This window comes from Equus quagga, chromosome 14, assembly GCF_021613505.1.
Source record: "Equus quagga isolate Etosha38 chromosome 14, UCLA_HA_Equagga_1.0, whole genome shotgun sequence".
In the NCBI taxonomy this organism is placed as follows: domain Eukaryota; kingdom Metazoa; phylum Chordata; class Mammalia; order Perissodactyla; family Equidae; genus Equus; species Equus quagga.
Genome location: NC_060280.1, coordinates 41,447,179 through 41,469,438, shown reverse-complemented (window position 1 = coordinate 41,469,438; position 22,260 = coordinate 41,447,179). Strand labels below are relative to the sequence as shown.

The window sequence follows — 22,260 nt, the reverse complement described above, 5'->3', positions numbered from 1 at the left end:
TGGTTCATAGTGTAGAACTCTTTTTTTCCTTAAAGATTGGCACCTGAGCTAAAAATTGTTGCCAATCATATTTTTTTCTTTTTCTCTTTTTCTTCCCTCCAAAGCCCTCCCCGGTACATAGTTGTATATTCTAGTTGTGATGCCTCTGGTTGTGCTATGTGGGATGCCACCTCAGCGTGTCCTGACAAGTGGTGCCACGTCCTCACCTGGGATCCGAACCTGCGAAACTCCAGGCCACCCGAAGTGGAGCACACTCAGCTACAGGGCCAGCCTCTAGAATTCTCTTTACATACTGCTGAATCCTATTTATTAATATTTTGTTAGGGAGTTTCTATATGTATATGTGTGAGGGATATTGGTCTGTAGTTTTGTTTTGCTTTTATTATTTTTTTAGTTATATTTTTCTGTTATCTTTATGTTAGTGATTTCTGATTTGATTCCACTATGGTAGAAGAACCCAGTTTGTATGATTTCAATTCTTTTGAATTTGTTGAGGTTTGTTTTATGGTCTAGGATATGGTCTATCTTAATATGTTTTGTGGACACTTGAAAAGAATGTTTATTCTTCTGCTGTTGGGTGAAGTGTTCTATAAATGTCAATTAGATCCTTTTGGTTGATGTTGTTCAGTTCTTCTATTTCCTTGTAGATTTTCTTTCAAATGCTATCAATCAATTAGAAAGAGGTATTGAAGTCTCCAACTATAATTGTGGATTTGTTTATTTTTCCTTTCAGTTCTATCAGCTTTTGTTTCATGTATTTTGGAGCTCTGTTGTTTGCTGCATACATGTTTAGGATTGCTATGTCTTGGTGGAATGACTCATTTATTATTATGTAATATTACTCTCTGTCATATCAGTGTTACTGCCTATTCATTGTTTTTTTCTCTCAAATATGAAATTCTCTTAGTATGATGAGTGATTTTTGTTTGAAAACTGAATGTTTTGGGTATCATGTTATGAGACTCTGGATCTTAGTCAGTCTTCTGTTTTAACTGTCTTTCTTTTACTCAACTCCAGCAAGGGAAGGGGAAATAAACACTGCCTCACGACTGCTAGGTGGGAAAAGAAGTCTAGGCTCCCCCTTTGACCTGGCTTCCCACTGGCCTCCATCTGGCTATGAGAGGTAGGAATGCCTCATTACTGCTCCCCACTTGACCTCCATCAAAACCACAGAATGAGTAGTCTCATTATCACTGGGTAGTAGTGGAAGTCCTGCCTCTCCACTAGGGTTCCTCTGACACCAGTCCAGCAGAGGAGAGAGTCACCTTTTTATGGCCAGAGAGGGGTGGAAGCGCAGGTTTCCTGTGTGGCCTCCATGTAAGGTAGGGAGAGTGTTTACTTACTGCCTGGTTGGGATGCAAATCTCTGCTCCCTCCTCAGCCTTCTCTGACACCACCCTGGCAGGGGGATTAGGACACATTGTTACAGCCTGGCAAGGGTGGAGGTCACCTCGACTAGCCTTTATTGGCATGGATAAAGATTGTGCCACAGACGGTTTTTGTTTTCCTTTTTTTTTTTTTTTGTATTTTTGGTGTTCGAATGGAGCACAGTGGTTATTGCCTAAAGTTCTCTGTCCCTTTCCTTGTCCTTTGGCAAGAGAAAGCAGGCTTTCGTTGTTTTTGTTTGTTTGTTTTAGTTTTTTGTTGTTGTTGTTTTGTCTTCACCTCTTGCTGTTGCCAGGTTTTTGGCTTCTTCGGCTCAAAATCTTGGATACATGAGGCAAACAGAGAACACCAGGGACTCCCCATCATGTCAGGAGGCCCCAGGGTCTCTAGCTGGTCTGCCTTATCTTCTCTATTCATATCATTCTATGCTTGTTTTATATGGCATGTCCAGAGATTTTAGTTGTGCTTAGAGAGCAAAAGAGGGAAAAGTATATTTACTCCACTTTCCCAGAGGTGAAGTCTGTGTACTTTTGTTAGTTTAATGACCGTGATTCTTATGTATTTTTGGCCATCTAAAAAGTCCATTGTTTTCACACAAGGATTTCTTCAAAGCTACTCACACAGAATAGAGTGGTTAGTGCTGGGCCACATAATAGAGACAAGATTGGAGTGCATCAGAGACCTAAGTTCTGCTCTGGCAACCCAAAGAAGCCAGAAAGGGACATACATACATAATATTTCTGCTGTTCTGAAGTGTGTTGGTTATCTAGAGGAAAAGCACTTGTGCCATTGTTTGTACTGAGAGCTGCAATAACCATGCTTTTTATGGAATGCTATTTTTACCTGAATGCACAATTGAGATAAACTATGGTTATTCAGACTTAGGCATTTGGCAGACACTTTCTTGAAAGTGAACACAGTAAGTACGTCACTTAAAAGAAAACAACTGATGATTTTTTTGCCGATGATACAATTTGAGCTTTCAAGGAAATATCAGAATTCTGGAAACTTTCATTTCATTATTTGATAGGTTCTCAATATTTAAAGACATTTCTGATGAGACCATTGGTGATATTAATGAATATGACTTTTTAATATTGTGTAATGAGATAATTCAGCATTTGAAAGATGTGCATATACTGGTTCAGTGAACCAGTATAGTACAAATGATCTATGCTTGATATTACAAAATAAATATGGGAAAAATATCCATTCATAATGTAGGACAGATCAATGGATTTTAATGTAATAAGTAGAAAAAGTTCATTGATATGGTTTCAGATTTGGCAGTGCAACTGAACTTTTGAGAAATGACCGCTTGTTGAGTTTTGGGGTAGAAAAAAAGAAGATCCACAATTATCAGAAAATATTTTTAAAAATACTTCTCCTGATTTTATATCTATGTGAGGTTAGATTTTCTTCAAGCTCTTAACCAAACACCATATTGTAACTGATTGAGTATAGAAGCAGACATAGAATTCAGATGTCTTCTTTTTGCAAAAACATAAAGCAGTGCTATGCCATTTACTATCTTTTTGAAAATATATTTTTAATTATGTTATTTATGCTATCATGTAATGATTAATTTTTGTTCTTTTAATGAATCAATAAATATTTTCAAATTTTCTCAGTTTTAGTTTTAAAAATGGTAAGTAGCTATAAATATAACCCACATTAAAAAAAAGCTTGTTGGAGTTCTCCATATATTTATAAGAGTTGTAAAAAGATACTAAAACCAAAGTATTTCAGGTCAATCACCATAGAAGTTTACAAAGCAGTCCTACATATACATGGGACATAGTTAATTTGTCTTTGGTATCCTGAAGTCTCTCAACTCATATTTGTTAAATGAGTAAATGCATAAAAATAGAATTCTGCTCTTTCTTTGTAGTGCTTACTGCTAATGAGTGGTGGTATTTTCCCCAAGATTTGTCCCAAGGAATTAAAATCTCTGTATGTCTAATGCCTGATTCTACACTTAGAATAGGTACATTATTGTTTTGCTCCTTAAAGATCCTCTAGGACCTTAAGTTGAATTATTGGAAAATGAGATTATTCTTTAGCAAATGGCCATTTTCTACAGCAGGGAACTTAAAAGATGGAAAATTAAATGAAAGCTGTCTATTTTAAATAAATACATATCATGAATACTAATAACCTATGCTAAGTTATAAGGGAAGTTGGGAAGACTACTGAAGATTACAGAGATGACAGGAGTGGGGGAAAAGGAAACATTTCTTGCGTATGTAGTAGGAGCTAGGTATGCTTACATGCTCACAATAGCCTAAGCGTGTAATTATTAAACAAATTTTAAGAATGAAGGAGAAGATGCTAATAATGTTAGAAATGATGCTAAAATACAGTGCCATATGCCTTCAAAAACCAGTGTTTCAATCTACTTTAAAGGGCCTTGCCCCATTCTGGGAAGTTCTCTGTCTTTTTCTTTCCAGTGTAGCTTCCTAAGATGGCCATTGCCAGCACATAATACCAGCACCTTTTAATTTGTAGCAAAGATGCTACATGCCTTAAATAAATTACTTTCTCAAAATTCACGTTTGGCAAGAACAATTTGCATGCCACCACAACTAGTAATAGAGAGAAGAAATGGAAGAGTTATTTAAAAATGTATAACTATGTGGGGACTAGCACTCCATTTTTTTTTTTTTTTTTTACAGACAGTGCTCAGGCTATATCATTATCACATTTCTTACTAAAAGTTTACTGAGTATACTATAATAAGTGATAATATCCCCCAAATTTAAACTATTCCGTTTTTAATGTTTTTTTTCTGAAAGAATTATAAAATTTTGAGTTTTCACCACCGAGATGTCTAAACAATGTCATTGGGTTTAAAGGAATCTGTCTCTGCAAAAATTAAAATGCACCTACTGTTCAGAGTCCTAGCTTTTAGCAGACTATCACTGCATCCTGACTAGAGAGTTTCTAATGGCCAGATAAAATGGGTATACTCTGGTCTTGCCATCCTTCTGCTTTGAACAACAAGGCACTGACTAAGAATTTAACAGGCATTTGTATATACAAGACTTATGCTTGACTTGTTTTTTGTGAACTTAGAACATGTCTTAACTCTTCTCTGAGAGCAGCTTCCAACCTAAATATCCTAAAACATACATCCGTAAGCACAAATCCTTCTCCATAATATAGCAATCCCTATTTTATTTCAGACTTTAAAAAATGTTGTCTCCTGATTAAAGAGTCACATTTAAAGCAAACCCACTTGGAAAGTAATACACAAGACACTTGTTTGAATTCCTTACTTGTTAAAAGAAGGGTTCTATTTTCCCTGAGAACTTGGAGTAAAGAGAAAAAAGGTTATCCTTTGAACCAAATGAGTTGAATCAGGTCATTCAACTAGAAGGAGACAGATTGTCTCTTAATTCATTGGAATAGCTACTTCACTGAAGATGGTGCTTTAGCTTAATCAGTGAATATTAAATATCACAGGACTGTTGTGAGGATTAATTAATATAGCATGTGAGAAATGGGAAGGTCTGACACATAGGGATTTTTATTGTTATTATTGTGATCAGGATCATTACCTGATCAAAATATCAACAAGGTTGGCAAAGTGGTAATTCTGGGGAGTTAAGTAACCCAGGCTTGGAAAGGTTTTCCTGGTCTGAGGAACTCTCTCTCAAAAGCTTCCACCTCTGTTCTGAGTCAGTGTACAGCAATCCATATCAAGCTACTCAGCTTTCTGATTCCCTCAGAATTGGTAAAGATGTATAGGAGAGGACTTGAGCCTTCTCATCACTAGAATGTCTCACCCCGCCTAAGCAATCTATTTGGCATTCTGGTTTACACAATGTCTCAGCTGAACCTATTTTTTGAGCCAATGTGATCATCTCTGGATATCCTAAGAAGGTCCATTTCTCAGGCAGGGAGACTGAAAACTGACTCATCCGTTGAGACTTCATTGTTGGCTGGCTGCTAGCTTTTCTCTTCAAATATGCACACTATGATCTTAAAACTTCATTCAAATTTCAAAACTTCTGTTGTCTTTCATTAAAGCCCAGACCTCCTTTACTACTTTCTAGACGGCTCCTCAAGAAACCCTAGCAAATGAAGAGGTAAGATGCTTCCCCAGTGATGTGTTTGGCAGTCACAATCAAATAGAAAGGATTGGAGGGATGTAAGAAAAGAGGTTCTAGAGAATCATAGTAGTTTTTTTGGGAAAGCTGTTACACGAAGATAAACTAGATTTTTAAATGGAGTATAGCTTAAGAGGACAAAACAAGGACCAATTATTAGAAATCCATTCCAGGCGTTTTAGAACCATCCTCAATGTGTTGCTCAACTTTCTGCCTCATGTTCAGTCAGCAAGAGCTTCTCACACTCCACACTCTAGAGTATACAAGAGTTCCTATACTCTAACCAACTCGTCTTCATCTCATTCTCCCTACCTTAAATCAAGCCATCACCATTCATTGTCCTCCCAATAGCTCATTAATTAATCTTTCTGTATTCTTCTGCTAAGGCCACTAGCTTCATATCTTTCTTAAATATAGATAGGATCATATCAATTTCCTGCTTAAAAACCTCTCACAACTCCCATTGTCTATAGCAGTGTTTCACAAAACAAGGTATGTGGCCATATTCTTGAAGATATGAACATTATATCATGATTTTTAAACACAGATTTTCAAATATATCTCTTTTACAGGGAAGATATGAAGAGCACTTACACAGAAAAAACTTTAGTTTTAATTCCCTAGGGATCTGTGGACATATTCTTAGGGGCCTATGACTTTTTTCTTCCTCCACAGAAGATTGAGAAACACTGGTATACATGGTATATTCTAAACTCTTTATACCTCTTGGTATTTCCCAATATAATCATATTATTATAGCTATATACAACTTCTCATTTTTTTTGTAACTCATCTCACACTTTCACACTTCTGTTCCACTGCATATGTTGTTCCTTCTGCTAAATATGCCTTTCCTCTTCCTTTCTTTTTGGGGAGAAATTATTGATATTTCAAGATCTAGTTCCATTTTCACGTTCTTGGGAAATATTTCTGGTCTATCTCTGGGTTCTTACCTCGTTTCATACAGACCATCATATTGCGTTTTCCACATGTGTTCATGTGCTGTTTCCTATTAGATGGTGAGCTCTTTGAGGTCAGCCACTGTGTAACAGTCATTCTTGTATGTATTTGCACTTTCATAATTCCCCACAGTATCAAGATCCTGGAGGGCTCTTTAAATTGAATGGAATTAGAATTTTTCCCAATGTAAAGAACTTCCTGTTCCCCCTTGTGAGGTAGGTTAGTCCCCACCCTGGAATAGCCACATAGGGATACTATCATAGGGTCATCTCAGCATAGTATGGGATATTAGACTGAATACATTGAGAAATGTCTTCAATCATAAGTTTCCATGATGCTAAGTTGCACTGTGCTTAGGCTTGGGAACACACCATTAAATCAGAGTCGTTCCTATTGTACCTTCTTCTGTTCTGGGTAACACTGCTAGGAAATCTGCCTGAAAAACCTGTAATGCACTCCAGTTCCCTTTGCTCTTGTCTCCTTGTTTTTGGGAATTCTCCCTGAACAGCTATGTATCTCCAGAAAAGCTATCTATCTCCGGGTACATCTTGAGAATTTTTCTTTGCCATCCTTCCTCCTCCTTATTTTCCACTACGCTTAGCTCTTCGTGATCTATTTTCTCAGGACTTAGCTTTTACTTGGTTTCTATGCTACCTGTCAGAAAAATTAATGACTGATAACTGAGTTGTCAATAACTAATCCAAGTTTAACATTATAATAGCTGCCATTTACTGAAGAAATTTTATAAGTTCCTTAAATGTATTATATTATTTAATCCTCACATGAACCTCATAAATTATTATTCTTATCTACTTTTTACAGATGATGAAAACTAAGGCCCAGAAGTAAAGTAACTTATTCAAGGTAACGTATCTAAGAAGTGGTGGAGTTTGGATCAAATTCCACTCAATCTGATTGCCTTTAACTTCTTCACTAAACTGCCTATCCTCTCCCATCCGCAACACACATCCCAGTGGTAATTTTGCATTAGCACTATAATAAATGTGAAGTACAAGATACCACGTGTGGTCAGAGACTTGCACATAAGAAGATTATTCTTTGAATCTCATAGCCCATACTTCATGGGACCAACTATTTAGCCTAATCAGAAAACTACCTTTTAGAATGCATACTTATTTTTCTCCCGCTTTATCTAGGAACATGAGCGTTTTTTATGCAATTCACAAATTGCACATCTTCAATATTTATTTCAGCATTTAAATCTAAGAGGAAAGCTGAGGTTACGTAAATAACTTCAGTAGTAGAAAACACAACAGCACCTCCCTCCCAAGATTGGCTGTGAAAATTTGTTCTATGGGATGTATATTACAGACCTATCACAAGGCCCAAAATAAAAAAGGGCAGCAATAACTATGAGATTCAACCAAAACCAGCGATTCAATTCTACCTATTTATTGAGGGAGCAGAGAGCAATGGTTGCCTTTGCTCCTGCTTCTCCAATCTTGCTTCTTTCACAGCTATATTCACCTGAGTGCTCCTTCTAGGCTGAGACAATCCACATCTCCACCCTATCCCATTTGAGATAAAATGTGTCTCTCCAGGGAGCAAAACTTGCTCCCAGATCTTTGTCTCTAACATCCTTTCCCACTGAAGGGAACCAATGTTTCTTGAAGATATGGCTGATTCCAGGCCTGGGGCAGTGTAGGTACAAGATGACTCTAGAATGTTTTGTTATACCAGAAAGAAAGAAAGTGCTAAAAAAAGGAGGGGATATGAAACAGAGACATAAGAACTAGCTTAAAGGTGTGCCCATGGGTGAAATCTGGGATCACTTAAGCATCAAGATAATCATGTATATTAATGAATTATACACTATTGAAAAAATTGGAAGTCTTTACTTCATACAATAGATAGATAGATAGATAGATACACAGATATATAGTTAGATATAAAGAATGGAAGGCTCTTGCTAACAGTAGAATCCTGAGTGCTGTCTAATTAATGTAAAAGCAGTGTTGAGATTGGAAAGTAATAATTTTGTAGCCACCAATGAATGGGAACTGCAGGAGAAAATTGTGATGAGTAGCAGGATATTTGCATGGTCTTAAAAAGGTCTCTAAGTAGTCAGTTTATTAGATGAAAGAGAAAAAAGGTAATTATGCAGTGGGGAAATTGGACCACACTTGGAGCAGGTAATCAACTTACCATCACTGTTGTGAGAAAGATGGTCAACACGTGCCTCAAGATGCGATTCGGTCTTAGAAAGACACAAAATCACCCATGTAGAATTCTAACTAAGAATGCATTACCAGCATCCAATTGTGAGTAAATATCAGACAAATTTAAAATGAGGAAAATTCTGTTTAAAAATGAGGAGAGGGACTGTATTTACCCCAAATACCAACCTCATTAAAAAAAAAAAAGGCTGTGGAACTCTTTCAGATTAGAGAAGGCCAAAGAGATATGACAACTAAATGCTACCTGACCCTAGACTGGATCTTGTTACAGAGAGAAAATGCTATAAAGGATATTATTAGGTCATTGAAGACATTTAAAAATAGATTAGAATAAAACATTATATCAATATAGAATTTACCAAGATTGATGACTGTTCTGCAGTTATATAAGATAACATTCCTATTCTAAGGAATAACGCACTGAACTATCCAGGGGTAAAATGTTCTGATCTATGTAACTTACCCTCAAATGGTTCATACTGGGAGAGAGAGAGAAAGAAAGAAAACAAGATAAAACGTGAACAATAAGTGAATCTGGCTAAAGGGTATGTGTGTGTTTTTGTACTGTTATTATTGTTGCAAATTTTCTGTGAGCTTAAAATTAATTCTGAACAAAAGTTTAAAGAAAAGAGTAAAAAAATTGTGTCCCTGGTCAGGAAAAGCCCTTGTTGATAGCTCAGATCAATGTTCTCTGACATTTTCCCACCAGTACAAGGGCTTTATACAACAAGTACAGATAATCTAAGCTAAACAGTGGATTAGGTACAGTTTGAAGTGCTTTAGATATTTTTTATGTATTCAGTTATCAAACACTTATTGAACACCTATTATGTGCCAGATAATGTGCTCAGATATGCCTTTACTCTCCTCTTCAATAAAGCATACTAGACTGTGTGTGAATGAGATTAAATTATTGAAAAAAAAAGAAAGTAATTTACAAACATAATTTATTAGCGCAGTCACACATCGCTTAATAATGGGGATATGTTCTGAGAAATGTGTCTAGGCAACTTCTTCGTTGTGCAAACATCACAGAGTGAGTACTCACACAAACCTAGATGGTATAGCCTACTACACACCAGGCTATACAATATCATTCTTAGGGGATCATTGTCATATGTGGGGTCCATCCATCATCACTACCAAAACATCGTCATGTGGTGCATGACTGTAGTAGCAAATTATTTACCCGATGTCCTCTACTCACTCTGTGCATTATAAATTTATTTGAAAGCCTCTGGCTGAGTTGACACAGCTCAAGTCACTTTTCTTCTTTGACTTGAGGCCTAGAGAAGGGCGGCTCCTCTACCTCATTTCTGCGGCCAGCCCATGTTCCTTAATAACAAAGTTCTCGCTTTCTCACTGCTAGGAAATCTGCCTGAAAAGCCTGTAAAACACTCTAGTTCCTTTAAGGATGGAGTTTCACTTTTCAATGTCATTAAGTCAGCATCTGGAGTACTGCTGTTAACTTCTGCATAGTTCAACGGGATACTCAATCCTCCAAGATGGTGACTGCCAACTTGTGTGTATGTGTGCCTTTGTCTCAGTATGTGGGCTCTGAGACTCCTGAGCACCATCCATTGGCTACTTATATTATCGAAGGACCAGCTTGATATTGTCTGCCCTCAAGAAACTCTCAACTCACTCTGGGTCATTAGAGTACAATGGAAAGAACTCTTGGATTTTGGTGCTTGACAAATCTAGGAAGAGATTTAGCTTGGCTCCCTACAGAATGAGCAATGGCAGCCAAATTACTTAATATCTCTGATCCTGTTTCCTCTCTTTAAACTGGAAATAATGATGCTATCTTCCTCAGAGGATGGTTGGAAGAATTGAGATAATGCGATACAAAATGTTTGGCACAATGTCTTGCACACAGTGATTACTGGGAACACGTAAATCATTAGTATTACTTTAGAAAGATGAACATAATCCTAGTGGTGCAGGATTCCTCTTTAGAGTGATACTCTTCTTGTTGAAATTGCTCCTGGGAGAGAGCAAGGCCCTGAGGTTATGCATTGAAAAGATATAAGGAAAGAGACAGTGAAACTACTCTGTACAGTTGAGCAACAGAAGTTAGAGGATAAACAACAAACGCGATGATAAGAAAACAAAAAAAGTCAAGGAGACCAAAGTTTTGTCCACATGGTAGGGTGCCGAAGAGTTTTTAAGGGGGGGAACGTCAGTACTAAATTTTGAATTGTCTGCCTTGTCACAAGTTAGCCCCTTATGTCTTCCCAAACCTCTGGTTAAATGGGTGACTTGAATGTTCTTGGTTTGTTCATTTGTTTTGTTTGCAGGTTTGTTTCCATAATGCATACTGCGGTGAAGGATGGGTTTCATGACTGGGTCAGTGTTGAGCAGAAAAGAATGAACAGGGAAGATGCAAGCAAGATTGAGATCTTTGCAGGAGAAATAAGTATGACCTAGAAGAGACGATGAGAAGGAATCTCTGATGAAGCACAGAAATCTTGAGGATAACGGGATGGGGCTTAACCTAACATAAGAGTTTTATCCTCATTATGGTTAAAAGAGTGGACTTGCCTCAAAGATTCTAGTGTCCAGAATATTTTAAATTAGACAAAAGTACTGAAACTTAGAAAAGTCAGATAGGTCCACAGTCTTATGTCTATAATTCCAAAATAGAAAAAAGGTCTGAATATGTATTATTTTGTTTGGCCCCAATACTATTTTAGTGGAAAAACCTGACTTTATTGGCCATTAGACTGCCTATTTATTATCTCTATTTATTTCCATGCTGGGTATATTCATACATTTTGCTGAAGAGTTATTAATGTGTTGGATTATGGTATTCTTCCTAGACTCTGCTAGGGTTATTGGGCCATATATGCCTCATGTCCTTAATGAACTCAGAAAATTCTGAATTCTCAGACACTTATGGACCCAGGACTTTTGATAAGAGACTATAAACATGAATGCAGAAGAAAAGAAATTTTAAGTAAGTGAAAAAAGTGGATTACCTTCCAGTGTATTTCTAAAGCTGAAATTGGCAGTTTTATCCATGGGACCCGAATCATAGTGGATCAAATTCAGGCAAAACTCCACATCCTCTGAGGAGGGGAGCCTCGGGGTCCTGGCTTTGTCATGGTTTCCAGGATTGCGCAGCAGCGGTCCCTCGGGAGTTCCGTTGCATAAAGCTTGACGGCTGTTGTAGTCGTCCAGTCGGCTGCAGACGATCTGCATGAAACACCTTTATGTTAAAGGAGTTGTCACCACCTCTGAGTCAGAAGGGGAAGTAGGGAGGTTGGAATTCCTGATTACCATATTTGGATTGCCAATCATCAGGAGATTAATATTTTGGAGTAAATTGCTAAAGGAAGCAGTTTTCTGAGGGTTGCACAATAAACTATGAAAGTTAAAAGCTAGAAAAGAGTTCTAGTCTTGCATCTACACTTAAGAAAGTGAATTAAATTCCCTAGGTCTCATCTATCAAATGGGGATAATAATTACTTCATATAATTGTTGTTAAATATTTATTTGCTGAGAAAATTAATTTGACAAACATCTGTTAAACATCCTTTGTGTGACTTCACTGCTTGATTGCCCATGAGGCTAGCCCTGGCCCAGAGTTTAGGTCTGTATCCTCTTCTTTTGTTTCTCTCTACATCTTCTCCTTTGGCTATAAGAGCCAGTTTCATGGCTTACATGCCAACTGCATGCCAAGAACGCCCTAATTCCTATCTCCAGTCCAAAACCACTCCTCTCAGCTCTAAACCTGCATATCCATCTCCAACTTCATATTTCAACATCTCACATGCATCTCGTGTAACATTTGAAAACCAAAAATCTCTTCTTCTCCCCATATTTCCTATCACACCAACCATCCCACAGCTCAAACCAGAAGCCCACAAATCATCATTTTTAAGCCAGAAACTGGTGAGTGATCAATTGTATTTTATTCTCCTTTGTCTTTCACGTTTAAAGTATCAGTCAATCTTGTCAACTCTACCTCCAGAATATATCTTGAATCTGGGAATCATTCTTTTATTTGCTTACAAACTATGTGAACTGACTGCTAAAGCGAGACTGGCTGCTCTTCCCCGGGCGTGGCTTGTGCTTCTCCATCCCACGTCTTTGTTCACGCCTAAGCATGCCCACTCCTTGCCTTGGCTCACACATTTTACCTCATCCTCAAGGCCAATGCAATATTTTGGGGAAAAAAAGACATTGTCAACTCTGACTTAAAAAGTAATTCAAAAGGGTCTGACTCTATGAAGACATTTCAGGAATCCTTCACTGAATTATTGTGCTTATAGTTTCATTTATATGTAGGTGAAAGAGTAAACTATGATAAACATATTTGGTTAAGTTGAAAGGAGCTTTTTCAATAAACATAAAATAAAAATTCTAAGTGATTAAAAATATCACATCATTGGGGCTGACCCGGTGGTGTTGTGGTTAAGTTCTGGCACTCCACTTTGGTGGCCCGGGGTTGGCAGGTTCTGATCCTGGGAATGGATCACCGCTTATCAAGCTGCACTGTGGTGGCATCCCACATAAAATAGAGGAAGATTGACACAGATGTTAGCTTAACGACAGTCTTCCTCAAGCAAAAAGAGGAAGATTGGCAGCAGATGTTAGCTCAGGGCCAATCTTCCTCACAAACACAAAAATCACATCATAATTTAATTGGCAGATTCATTTTCATTTTTTGTCTCAGTGGTATATAGATTAATTCTTCATCTTAAAATCATTGATGCCTTAGATTCAATGAGAGCAATTAACTAGGTAGCAAGCTATCAATTCTCAACCAAAACACAAAGTGCAGGAGAACCCACTCTGCCATCATTGACAGTTCATGCAGGCACATACTTCCATAGGAGGCCTGTGCCCACTGAGTAGGTAACGTTGTTTTGGGCCAAACAAATTTTATTCACTGTATTCTCCCCTCATAAACAATCCATATCACCTCTCTTAAGAACATGTAATCTCCATGAGGACAACTTTTTTTTTATTATTGTTCATTCTCAGAGTCTAGAATAGAGGATCCATAAATATTTGATGGATGAATAAGCCAATCAATGGAGGAACCAATAAATCTTCAACTACAAACACATGTTGAACAGCTTTTTGTCCTAGTCCTGTTATTGGTATCAGCTTCTGCTCTCCAAAAAAATATCATTTTTATTAAACATGTATTGAGGCCCTACTCTGTCCCAGACATGAGGAAGACATCTCTGTGCACATTTTTTTAAATTCACATAACTACCTTGTAGGTTTCTATGTTTTTATCCCCATTTTAATGACAAGGAAACTGAGTCTGAGTACAAAAGGCTAGTAGGATCTAAGCCCCTGTATTATGATTAATAACTTTATGGGCAACAGGCAAGGCACAGAGAATAATATTGTAAAAGGGAAAATTGGGAAGTTGACTTCCTGGTCAACTGTTTGCAGCACAGTCAAACATAACCGAGGCAATCCTATCAGTCTCCTGCTGCAGTGACTGCCGTCTACAGGGATGTAAAAGCTAATGAAATCACCGCAGATAGGACTGAATAAGCTGTGCCCCCCAGGAATGACTGCTACTGGGTTAAGTGGGAGGCACTGAGACAGGCTTTTAATTTTCAGTCACTAAGATATCACTTGTGAGTTGAAGCATTGTGTGTTGGAAAAGAATTGGGCTTCAAATTCAGGTGGATGTGGGCTTCGATTCTGGCTTGGCTGCTTACTAGCAATTGTCAATGAACGTGTTATTCAGACTTGCTAACTCTCAATTTCCTCAACTGTAATATGAAATAATGTTAAATATAATATGAAATAAATAAATTATACATAATATATTAATTCATTATTTATATCTGTTATTATATTAATAATATAATAAAATAATTACAGAAATAACACAGTTCCTGGCTCAACAAATGTCACTTTCTAGTTTTCTTCATGCTTCACGACATTCCTCAATCCTTTTATCTATGCGTGATTGAGAACTATAGCTGTCGGGTGACTTGTCTAACATCATATGATGTCTTGAGCCATAGCTAGAACATTAATACACCATCTTGCTGATTCCAAAGCTATATCCACTACATTTATTACTGTTTGTAAATGGCTTAGGAATGGCTGAATAAAGCTAACCTAACTTTTGCATCGCATGTAATATATTGGATTTCTTTCTAATGTTGATTAACTAGACATCATGGCAGGTACATAGATGAAATAATTTTCATTCCCATTTGACAAATAAACCATCTCAGGATATTTTCAGAAGATCTTACTGCTTAAGAGACTCTTACAGTAGACTCGGTTAAATTAGAGAGGTTTGAATGGAACTATTTTTGCTGAAATGTCAACTTGCCAAGTGATAAAATGTTCAGATGGCTAAATGTATTAGTAACAAGGAGGAAATCTACCCTGGTTCCAGAAATAATTTGGAAAACTTAATTCCAAACATTCGTCTTTATATTTGACACAGAAGGGAAGGCAGGAGAGGTGAAATTGTTAGCATTGTGTTTATGATCATGGAGATGGCAGCTAGACATGGTTTCCGATGTTGACTCTTTATTAGCTACATGACCTTGGGCAAATTACTTCAGCTCTCTGAGTAGCAACGTTTTTCATCTGTAAATGAGGATTATAACAATATTTTATGAAGGAGCAAATAATTTAACATATGTAAAGCACTTAGTATATAGAGCCAGGTATAGAATGTTTAATAATGACAACTATTATATTATTACTGAATACAAGACCATTGGGCAGCCACCAAATTGTTTTTAACTCTGGGTCTCCAACATTTGTTGAATATTCATTACTATTTATAATAATGAATAATAAATAATAATAAATAAATTGATATATTGTATAAAGATATATTATTATAATAATTTCCACGCATGGACCTCAAAGAATATGTTAGATACTAAACTAGCCGTTTTATGTAAACAGATTTTATTGAATCCCTTCACAAATAATGCCTTAAGATACATTATTCAAATTTTAAAGCAAACAGGTTTCAGAATAATAAAGTAACTTGTCCAAGATATTGTAGCTAAGTTACAAAAGTCCACTGAAACTCATGTTTATATGACTCAAAAGATTATACCCTTTCCACTACATTATTCTGTTTTCCATTCCATTTAGTATTTTCCTTAACACAGAAAACAAGCATATATGATAATTACACCCCATTTTTTTTCTGTTGAGAGAAACCAAAAATCAAAGATTCTAAATAACTTGTCCAGTATCATCTGGTAAGTGGCGGAGGTCTTCTGACGAGGAATTTGTTCTTTTTCCATTTCAACACAAGTGTTTTACAACATATTATGGGGGAAAAAAAATCAGATGTCCCAAGTCAAATGAAAAAAAGAGAGAGAGAAAGAAGAAACAGATGTGTTAATGGAGAAGGGGAACCTGGATAGTGTTCTCTTAAATTTAAAGAAATAAACTACCAGTTATTAAAATCTTTCAGGAGCTAAGATTCTATTATGGCATTAGAGGTTTATTTGAAAAAAATAAAAGTAAGCCATATGACATTCCACAGAATCTTTTTGATAAAGAAAAGAGAGAAGCTGTTATTTCACTGAGCTGTTGCCATGGTTACCTACAACCCATGACTCTCTGCTGAAATGTGACTTTTCTCTTCCTACTGTTTGCTTCCATGTGATGTGCTTTTCACCTGATGAGTGAATTTCTTGACCACATTTCACTCATGTCTATCATCTAGGAACGTTTTTTCTCTTTATTTTGATCCATCACGACAGCTACCCCTGATCTACCTTTTGTTTTTATGGTTTAGCTTCCACCATTGGATCTAATTGTGTCGAGCACAGGTATTCATACTTTAACGCTACTAAGCACTCCCATCTCCCAAAATGATGAACTGTTTTAATTGAGGACAAACATACTTCCACTTTAAAAGCTCTTGACATTAATCTAACAGACAAATAAAAGAAAAAGCATACAAAAAAGACGGGAATCCTGAATATAAGAAAAATAATTTTCTGAAAAGCCTAACAGTACCTGATTTTTAAAATATTTTATTTAATAGAAAACTCTACCAGTAAATATTATTACTCTCACTTAAATATCACTTAGATATGTTGTAACTTACATGATCTTCTCTATCGCGTGCTAGCTTTTGTTGCATGCATACACACATACACATAGAAGCCCAGAAAGAACTATGCAGCATATTTTATTCTAAACTGAGTAAATCACTGCTTGTTTTGGCATTGTTGTGTCCTTGGCCTTGGGGTCTATTGCTATAAGGAGGTATGGTCTAAGGTTCTAGAAATCCAGCCATGCAGAGTTTAATTTTTAATGTATGTTAACACTGGAGCTCACAATTCCACGATTTTTAATTTTGTTCAATTCAACATACATTTTTAAAGCCCATTTCATGTGTATATCATGGTCCTGGATTCTGTGGATATAGAAAGAAAGTAGAAAGAGTCTCTACCTTGGAGAAGCTGATAGTCTGGTAGACAAAGATAGGTTTGAAAGCAATTACATGTACTGAAGAGTTATAGATGCTACAATATAAATCTGTACAAAGTGTAATGATAGCACATAGAGGTGAGGGTCAATTCCACCTGAGTGAGGCAGGTGGATTAGTAAAAGACTAATGGAATATTTTTGTTATAACATGGATGAAAAGGACTATATCAGAATATCTGCCCCAGTTGCCTGTGCAACTAAATTTAAGGGAGTTGAAGGGACTATGAGTCAAATTTTACACCCATAAATGAGTGGCTTATTAGATCTCTTCTGAGCCTAAACGGCCCCTTATAAATAGGGGAATAGCATTGGAGTCAAAGGCACTAAGTTTTAATCTTCAGCTGTGTCATCTTGGACAAATCATCCTACCTGTTCAGGCCTATCTTCTTTTATAAAATGTGGGCACTAATTACTCATCACTGAAGATCTTTTAGCTCAGAGTTAATAAATGCTATGAATCTCTAAAACCTTTATTTTTGTCTCAAGTAAAAAATATCTGAAATCAAGGAAAAAATGGAGGCTTTGTATCAAAGGGGCTATCAGTCTAGCTGATTTGGAAGGCATTGATGAGCTCACTGAATCTGGGTGCTGTTTGTTCTCACCTCACACAAAATAGTTTACTTCTTGATTTAAGTGTTCACTTCAAGCAGAAAGATTTAAGCTAGTAGTGTGTTTATTACAGAACCTGAGTTTGTAAAGTGAAATAGACACCACAACAATTTCCATATTAATGAAATCAGTGATTCTCAGCGATGGCTGCACATTTGAATCAAATGAGACAAGTTTTAAAAATACAGACACGCAGACTTCACAGTGGACCCTCTGAATATGATTTTCTGGCAGAAGTTAGACAGGTGGAGTCCATGCTGGTTTTTTTTAAGCTCCTTAGGTGATTTAGACACTGAGAACTGCTGAATCAAATCAATATAAACAACTGATCTCAATTTTTAAAGGACTGTAACCCGAGGCTGAGCAAAGAAATAGAAACAGCCAATGAAAGTTGGGTTTGTCGCCTCACACAGTGATACCGCTCACAGTAGGTAGACACAGCTGTTCATTCATTTCACCTTCCTTATTTAAACTGTTATTTGCTTGTTTTTCTTCAATGGTCTTTGTCCACTCTGTTTCCTAATTTTATTTTTACCAGCAGTTACTACACAGCAGTTTAATCATAGAAAAATATTGAACCTAAGGTAACAATTTCAGTCCGGTGTTTACCTACAAGACCCAAAAAGTTTTATTTAGAAATAAAATTGACCACAATCATAAAGAAAAAAAAGGGAAAAGTTTTCCACTTAATAATCAATAAGTGGCTAGAAAAAAATTACAAATATTATTCTAGGTATCACCAAGTGGCATAGGTCTCATGAAATTAGATATCAATTAGTATCTATCCATTAAGCTTGAATGTGGATGTTGTAACTTTTTTGGTAATTGCGATAGTCTTTCAGCTTTTCTGGGTCAAGGGAAGCTGTATCATTGAGGAAAGCATTATAACTGACTGAAAATTCCACATCCACGCTTAGCAATATTTTAAGCGGTAACAGAGGATGAGAGCTAGAGTTTTACACTTTATAGATTAACATAGGAGGTCTGAAGGCTTATGGAAATAGCTTTTTTTTTTTTTCAAGCACACTTTTCCAGCCTTTCCTGCACAAATACACTCATTGCTCTTGGTAAGTAGCTGACATTAGTGACACCAGATATTCCACAGTGGCCATTTTTCAATGAGCTTCAATAGGCTGCATTTGGAAGGTGTGTGAACTTGGAGGGTTGTGTGGGAAGCCATCCACATTTCAACACTGCAGAGTGCGAGGTGCCATTTCAATATTGGGCTCAGTTCCACAAAACATTGCTAGTCAAAAATGCTGCATTAGAAATTTTTGGAATACAGGCAGAAAAGGACTCCTGCTACCTTATGGTTTTAAAGTGATAAATAATTAAAAGCATATTTCTTTGCTTACCTTTTGTCTCTAGCCCAGAGTGAAAAATTCCAAATAGGAGAAACAGAAATTAAATTTCAATATAGCCATCTCTTATCTTGTACCTCCAAAGTTTGCACATATTTAGGAAAAAAAGCTAATTTCTTCTGCAGCTTAATGAAAAAAGTGAGACAGCATGGGCCAGATCCTTTGGCTAAAGACATCATGGCAGTCATGTCCTTGGAAATAGTATAGAGTGGTCATACAGCCAGACTATCTGGGCAGAAATCTGGTCTCTGCTACTTACTAGCTCTGTGATCTCGTACAAGTTATCTAATACCTTTATGCCTCAGTTTTTTAATCTATAAGGTGGGGAAAGGTTAGTAAGAGTATTAAGTGAATGAACACATAAAAACACTTGCAAAAGGGCTCCATACGTGCTAAATACTCAATGAATATTAGCTATTTTCATTGCCTATTTGGGCCTCAGGGTCCTCATTTTTTTTTAATGAAGATTTAATCCAATTAACGTTTCCTGAACTTTCCTGATGATAATCATCACCATAGACATTTACTAAGTGATACGTCCCTTACACCCTCCCCTGAAGATTCTGATCAAGGGGTCCAGGACAGAGCCAGGAATTTCTATTCTTAATTTGTACACTGTATAATATTTATTGTGAAGGAAATTTCAGAAACACTGCCCTAAATCATTTATTTATTTAATCATCAAAATATTCATTCATCCATTCATTCAACAAATACTTAATGAGCTTTTACCATTTGCCAGGCACCATCTTAGATGCTGGGAGATACAGTGATGAACCAAGTACTCTTTATTTATTATAGCTTAGTTACCTAGTAGAAGATATTAGACAACCACACAACTGTCTATGTAACTACAGTTGTGAAGTATGCTATAAAGGACAAATACAAGGTCTGCTCAGAGAAGGGGAGGGAGGTTTATGAGGACCTGCCTGAAGAAGCGATTGCTAAGGTTCCTTTATGCTCTGCTATTGTAGGTCCAGCAGACCTTACCTGCCAAGAGGAGAAGACAGATGCTGGGCTGATCAGATTCGGATTTGCTGGGTTGCGCCCTCCAATGTACTCATCTGTGCAAACGTCACAGTTTTCTGCATCTCGCCAATCCCAGTATGGAATAGTGAAGTTCTCATCCCCTGTCAGCTTCTGAATTTCTTGTTCCCACAGCAACAAGAAGACTCTATGCCAAGGCAGGAAACCTGGTGCTTCATGAGCAAAATCGATATTTTTCCAGACTTCAGATCCTCCAAGCAATGTGTCCCTTGACGCATAATAATGCATCCACACAAAGAGGTCATAAATGGTGATGTCCTTAAACATGGGTTTTGATCCATTATTCATTTGGCCATAGGTGCCTATGGGGATGACGTAATCTGGGCTGGTAGTATGCTTTGCTAAAGTGAGGTAGGCAAGAAATTTGTTCTTCTCTGGAACACTCAAATCAAAGATGCTTCTTCTCACCAAGAGTCGTCTCTCTGTGCAGTTTCGTCCCCCAAAGCCAAACTTGCAGTCTCCACAGTTGAATCCCATGAAGTTGCCAAAGCACTGGCAGGTCCTATTATAAAAGACGGAGGGCCAGGACTCCCGGTCGTCCACTCCTGCGAAAGGGAATTGGGGCCCAGATGGTGCGTTGGACAGAATGACATCCTGACAGGAACCCCTGCCTGAAAGCTGGCCACAGGGACTCCGGTCACCCCTCCAATTTGGGCAGCATTCCTTCTCCATCAGGTTCTTGGAGGAGGCACAGGCTCGAGGGAACTGGCCAACAGAGGCCTGGAAACTCCACAGCAGGCAGTACAAAGCAGCCAAGAGCATTCTTCCTCTCATCCTCACAAGGTCTGCTTGAGCTCGTTAATTGAGCCACAGGCTTCTCTTTCCAGCTACTCAGTGACTATCACATGTTTTGGCTAAGACCTATATAATACCACTCCCAGCTCCAGCATCAAATAATCTCAGTTTTATCTTAAGCTTTCATCTTCTGAAAAGCACATGACTAACTTTCCTTTGAAGTTGCCATGTATCCCACCAGTGGGATAGGCCTACATTAAAGTCATCATTAATAGTTTATTGTTGTCACTATTAATAGTTTATTAATGGTGAATAGTAATATTAAGAATCAATAGTTTAATTCTTAGGGTTAGAATAATAATAATGATGATGATAATGATAATAATAATAATAATAATGCCTGATCTAAGTAAACCCAATTAATTGACTATGAAATTAATAATGATTTGTATTTGAAAATGAGAAACAGTGTCAGCAATAGAGCTTCTCTTACTAAGAAAGGTCAGCAAGTGTTAGAGACCATGGGTGCAAGCTGTTTGTTTCTCAGAGACCATAAATAAGTCACAGTATTTACATAACTCAGGTTTGCAGAAATAAATTCCTTCCAGAGCCTTGAGATTATTTCTTATGTCTGATTATATCGCAGTTTATTTATTTTATAAAAAATGTCAAAAGAAAAAAAATCTTTCTCATACTTCTCCCTAATTATCTTGATATATTTGGCTGCTTTCTGGTTCTCTAACCACTCATTTTCTCACCATTACTAAGGATAGGTCACTTTGATGGGTGGGTGGTCTGCTTTATTGCGGGGACTTTTACCAGATAATATTTCAGAGTAAACTCTTTTTTAAAAAAATGCTGGAGCCATCTTGTTTCACCTATAAGTTCTGGAAATTTGTTACTTGAAATTTTTTTGCAATATGGTCTTGAAAGAAGTTCTCAATTTAGGGGGTGAATGAATGAAGATCAATACATTTATTCAACAAATATTTATTGATCATCTAAATTCTTTCAAGAATTCTCTCTCTGTGTGTATAGTGAGCTAGATAAATTAAACACATGGATAAAAATATAATTTTACTTCTTTAGGAAAGGAAACGAATGCTAGTTTTCAAATGAGTAGTATAGATAATAAGTACATCTGGTTTTAATGGAGGGGACAATTCTGTGAACTGAGAATGCTGGAAAAGTTTGGAATACAGTATTCAAATTATATTAAGGTGGTGTCCCTCAAGTAAAACCTTAAAGGGTGGGCATAAGTTGGAAAACAAATGAGAATGGGGACAATACTTCAGGCAGGGATAACTGTAGAGATGGGAGCTGTGTTTTGCCTGCTGAGTTGGAGCCTCGGATTCAGATAGACCTCCCACACTGTGGGGAATTAAACCTGGGA

At 37.0% G+C, this 22,260-nt stretch overlaps 1 protein-coding gene across 2 annotated transcripts in view; it reads right to left on the bottom strand.

Moving 5' to 3' along the window:
* The window catches only part of TYR (tyrosinase), a 92,042-nt gene extending 71,062 nt beyond the window's left edge, over positions 1–20,980 (bottom strand). For both annotated transcript variants that reach the window (XM_046685689.1, XM_046685690.1), the window contains exons 1-2: positions 20,076–20,980; positions 11,637–11,853 (exon numbers count right to left, since the gene is read on the bottom strand). In XM_046685689.1, the coding sequence (XP_046541645.1) occupies positions 11,637–11,853; positions 20,076–20,906 (1,048 nt within the window). In that variant the 5' untranslated portion in view covers positions 20,907–20,980. The remainder of the gene's footprint in view (positions 1–11,636; positions 11,854–20,075) is intronic.
* Between the last annotated feature and the right edge of the window lie 1,280 nt (positions 20,981–22,260).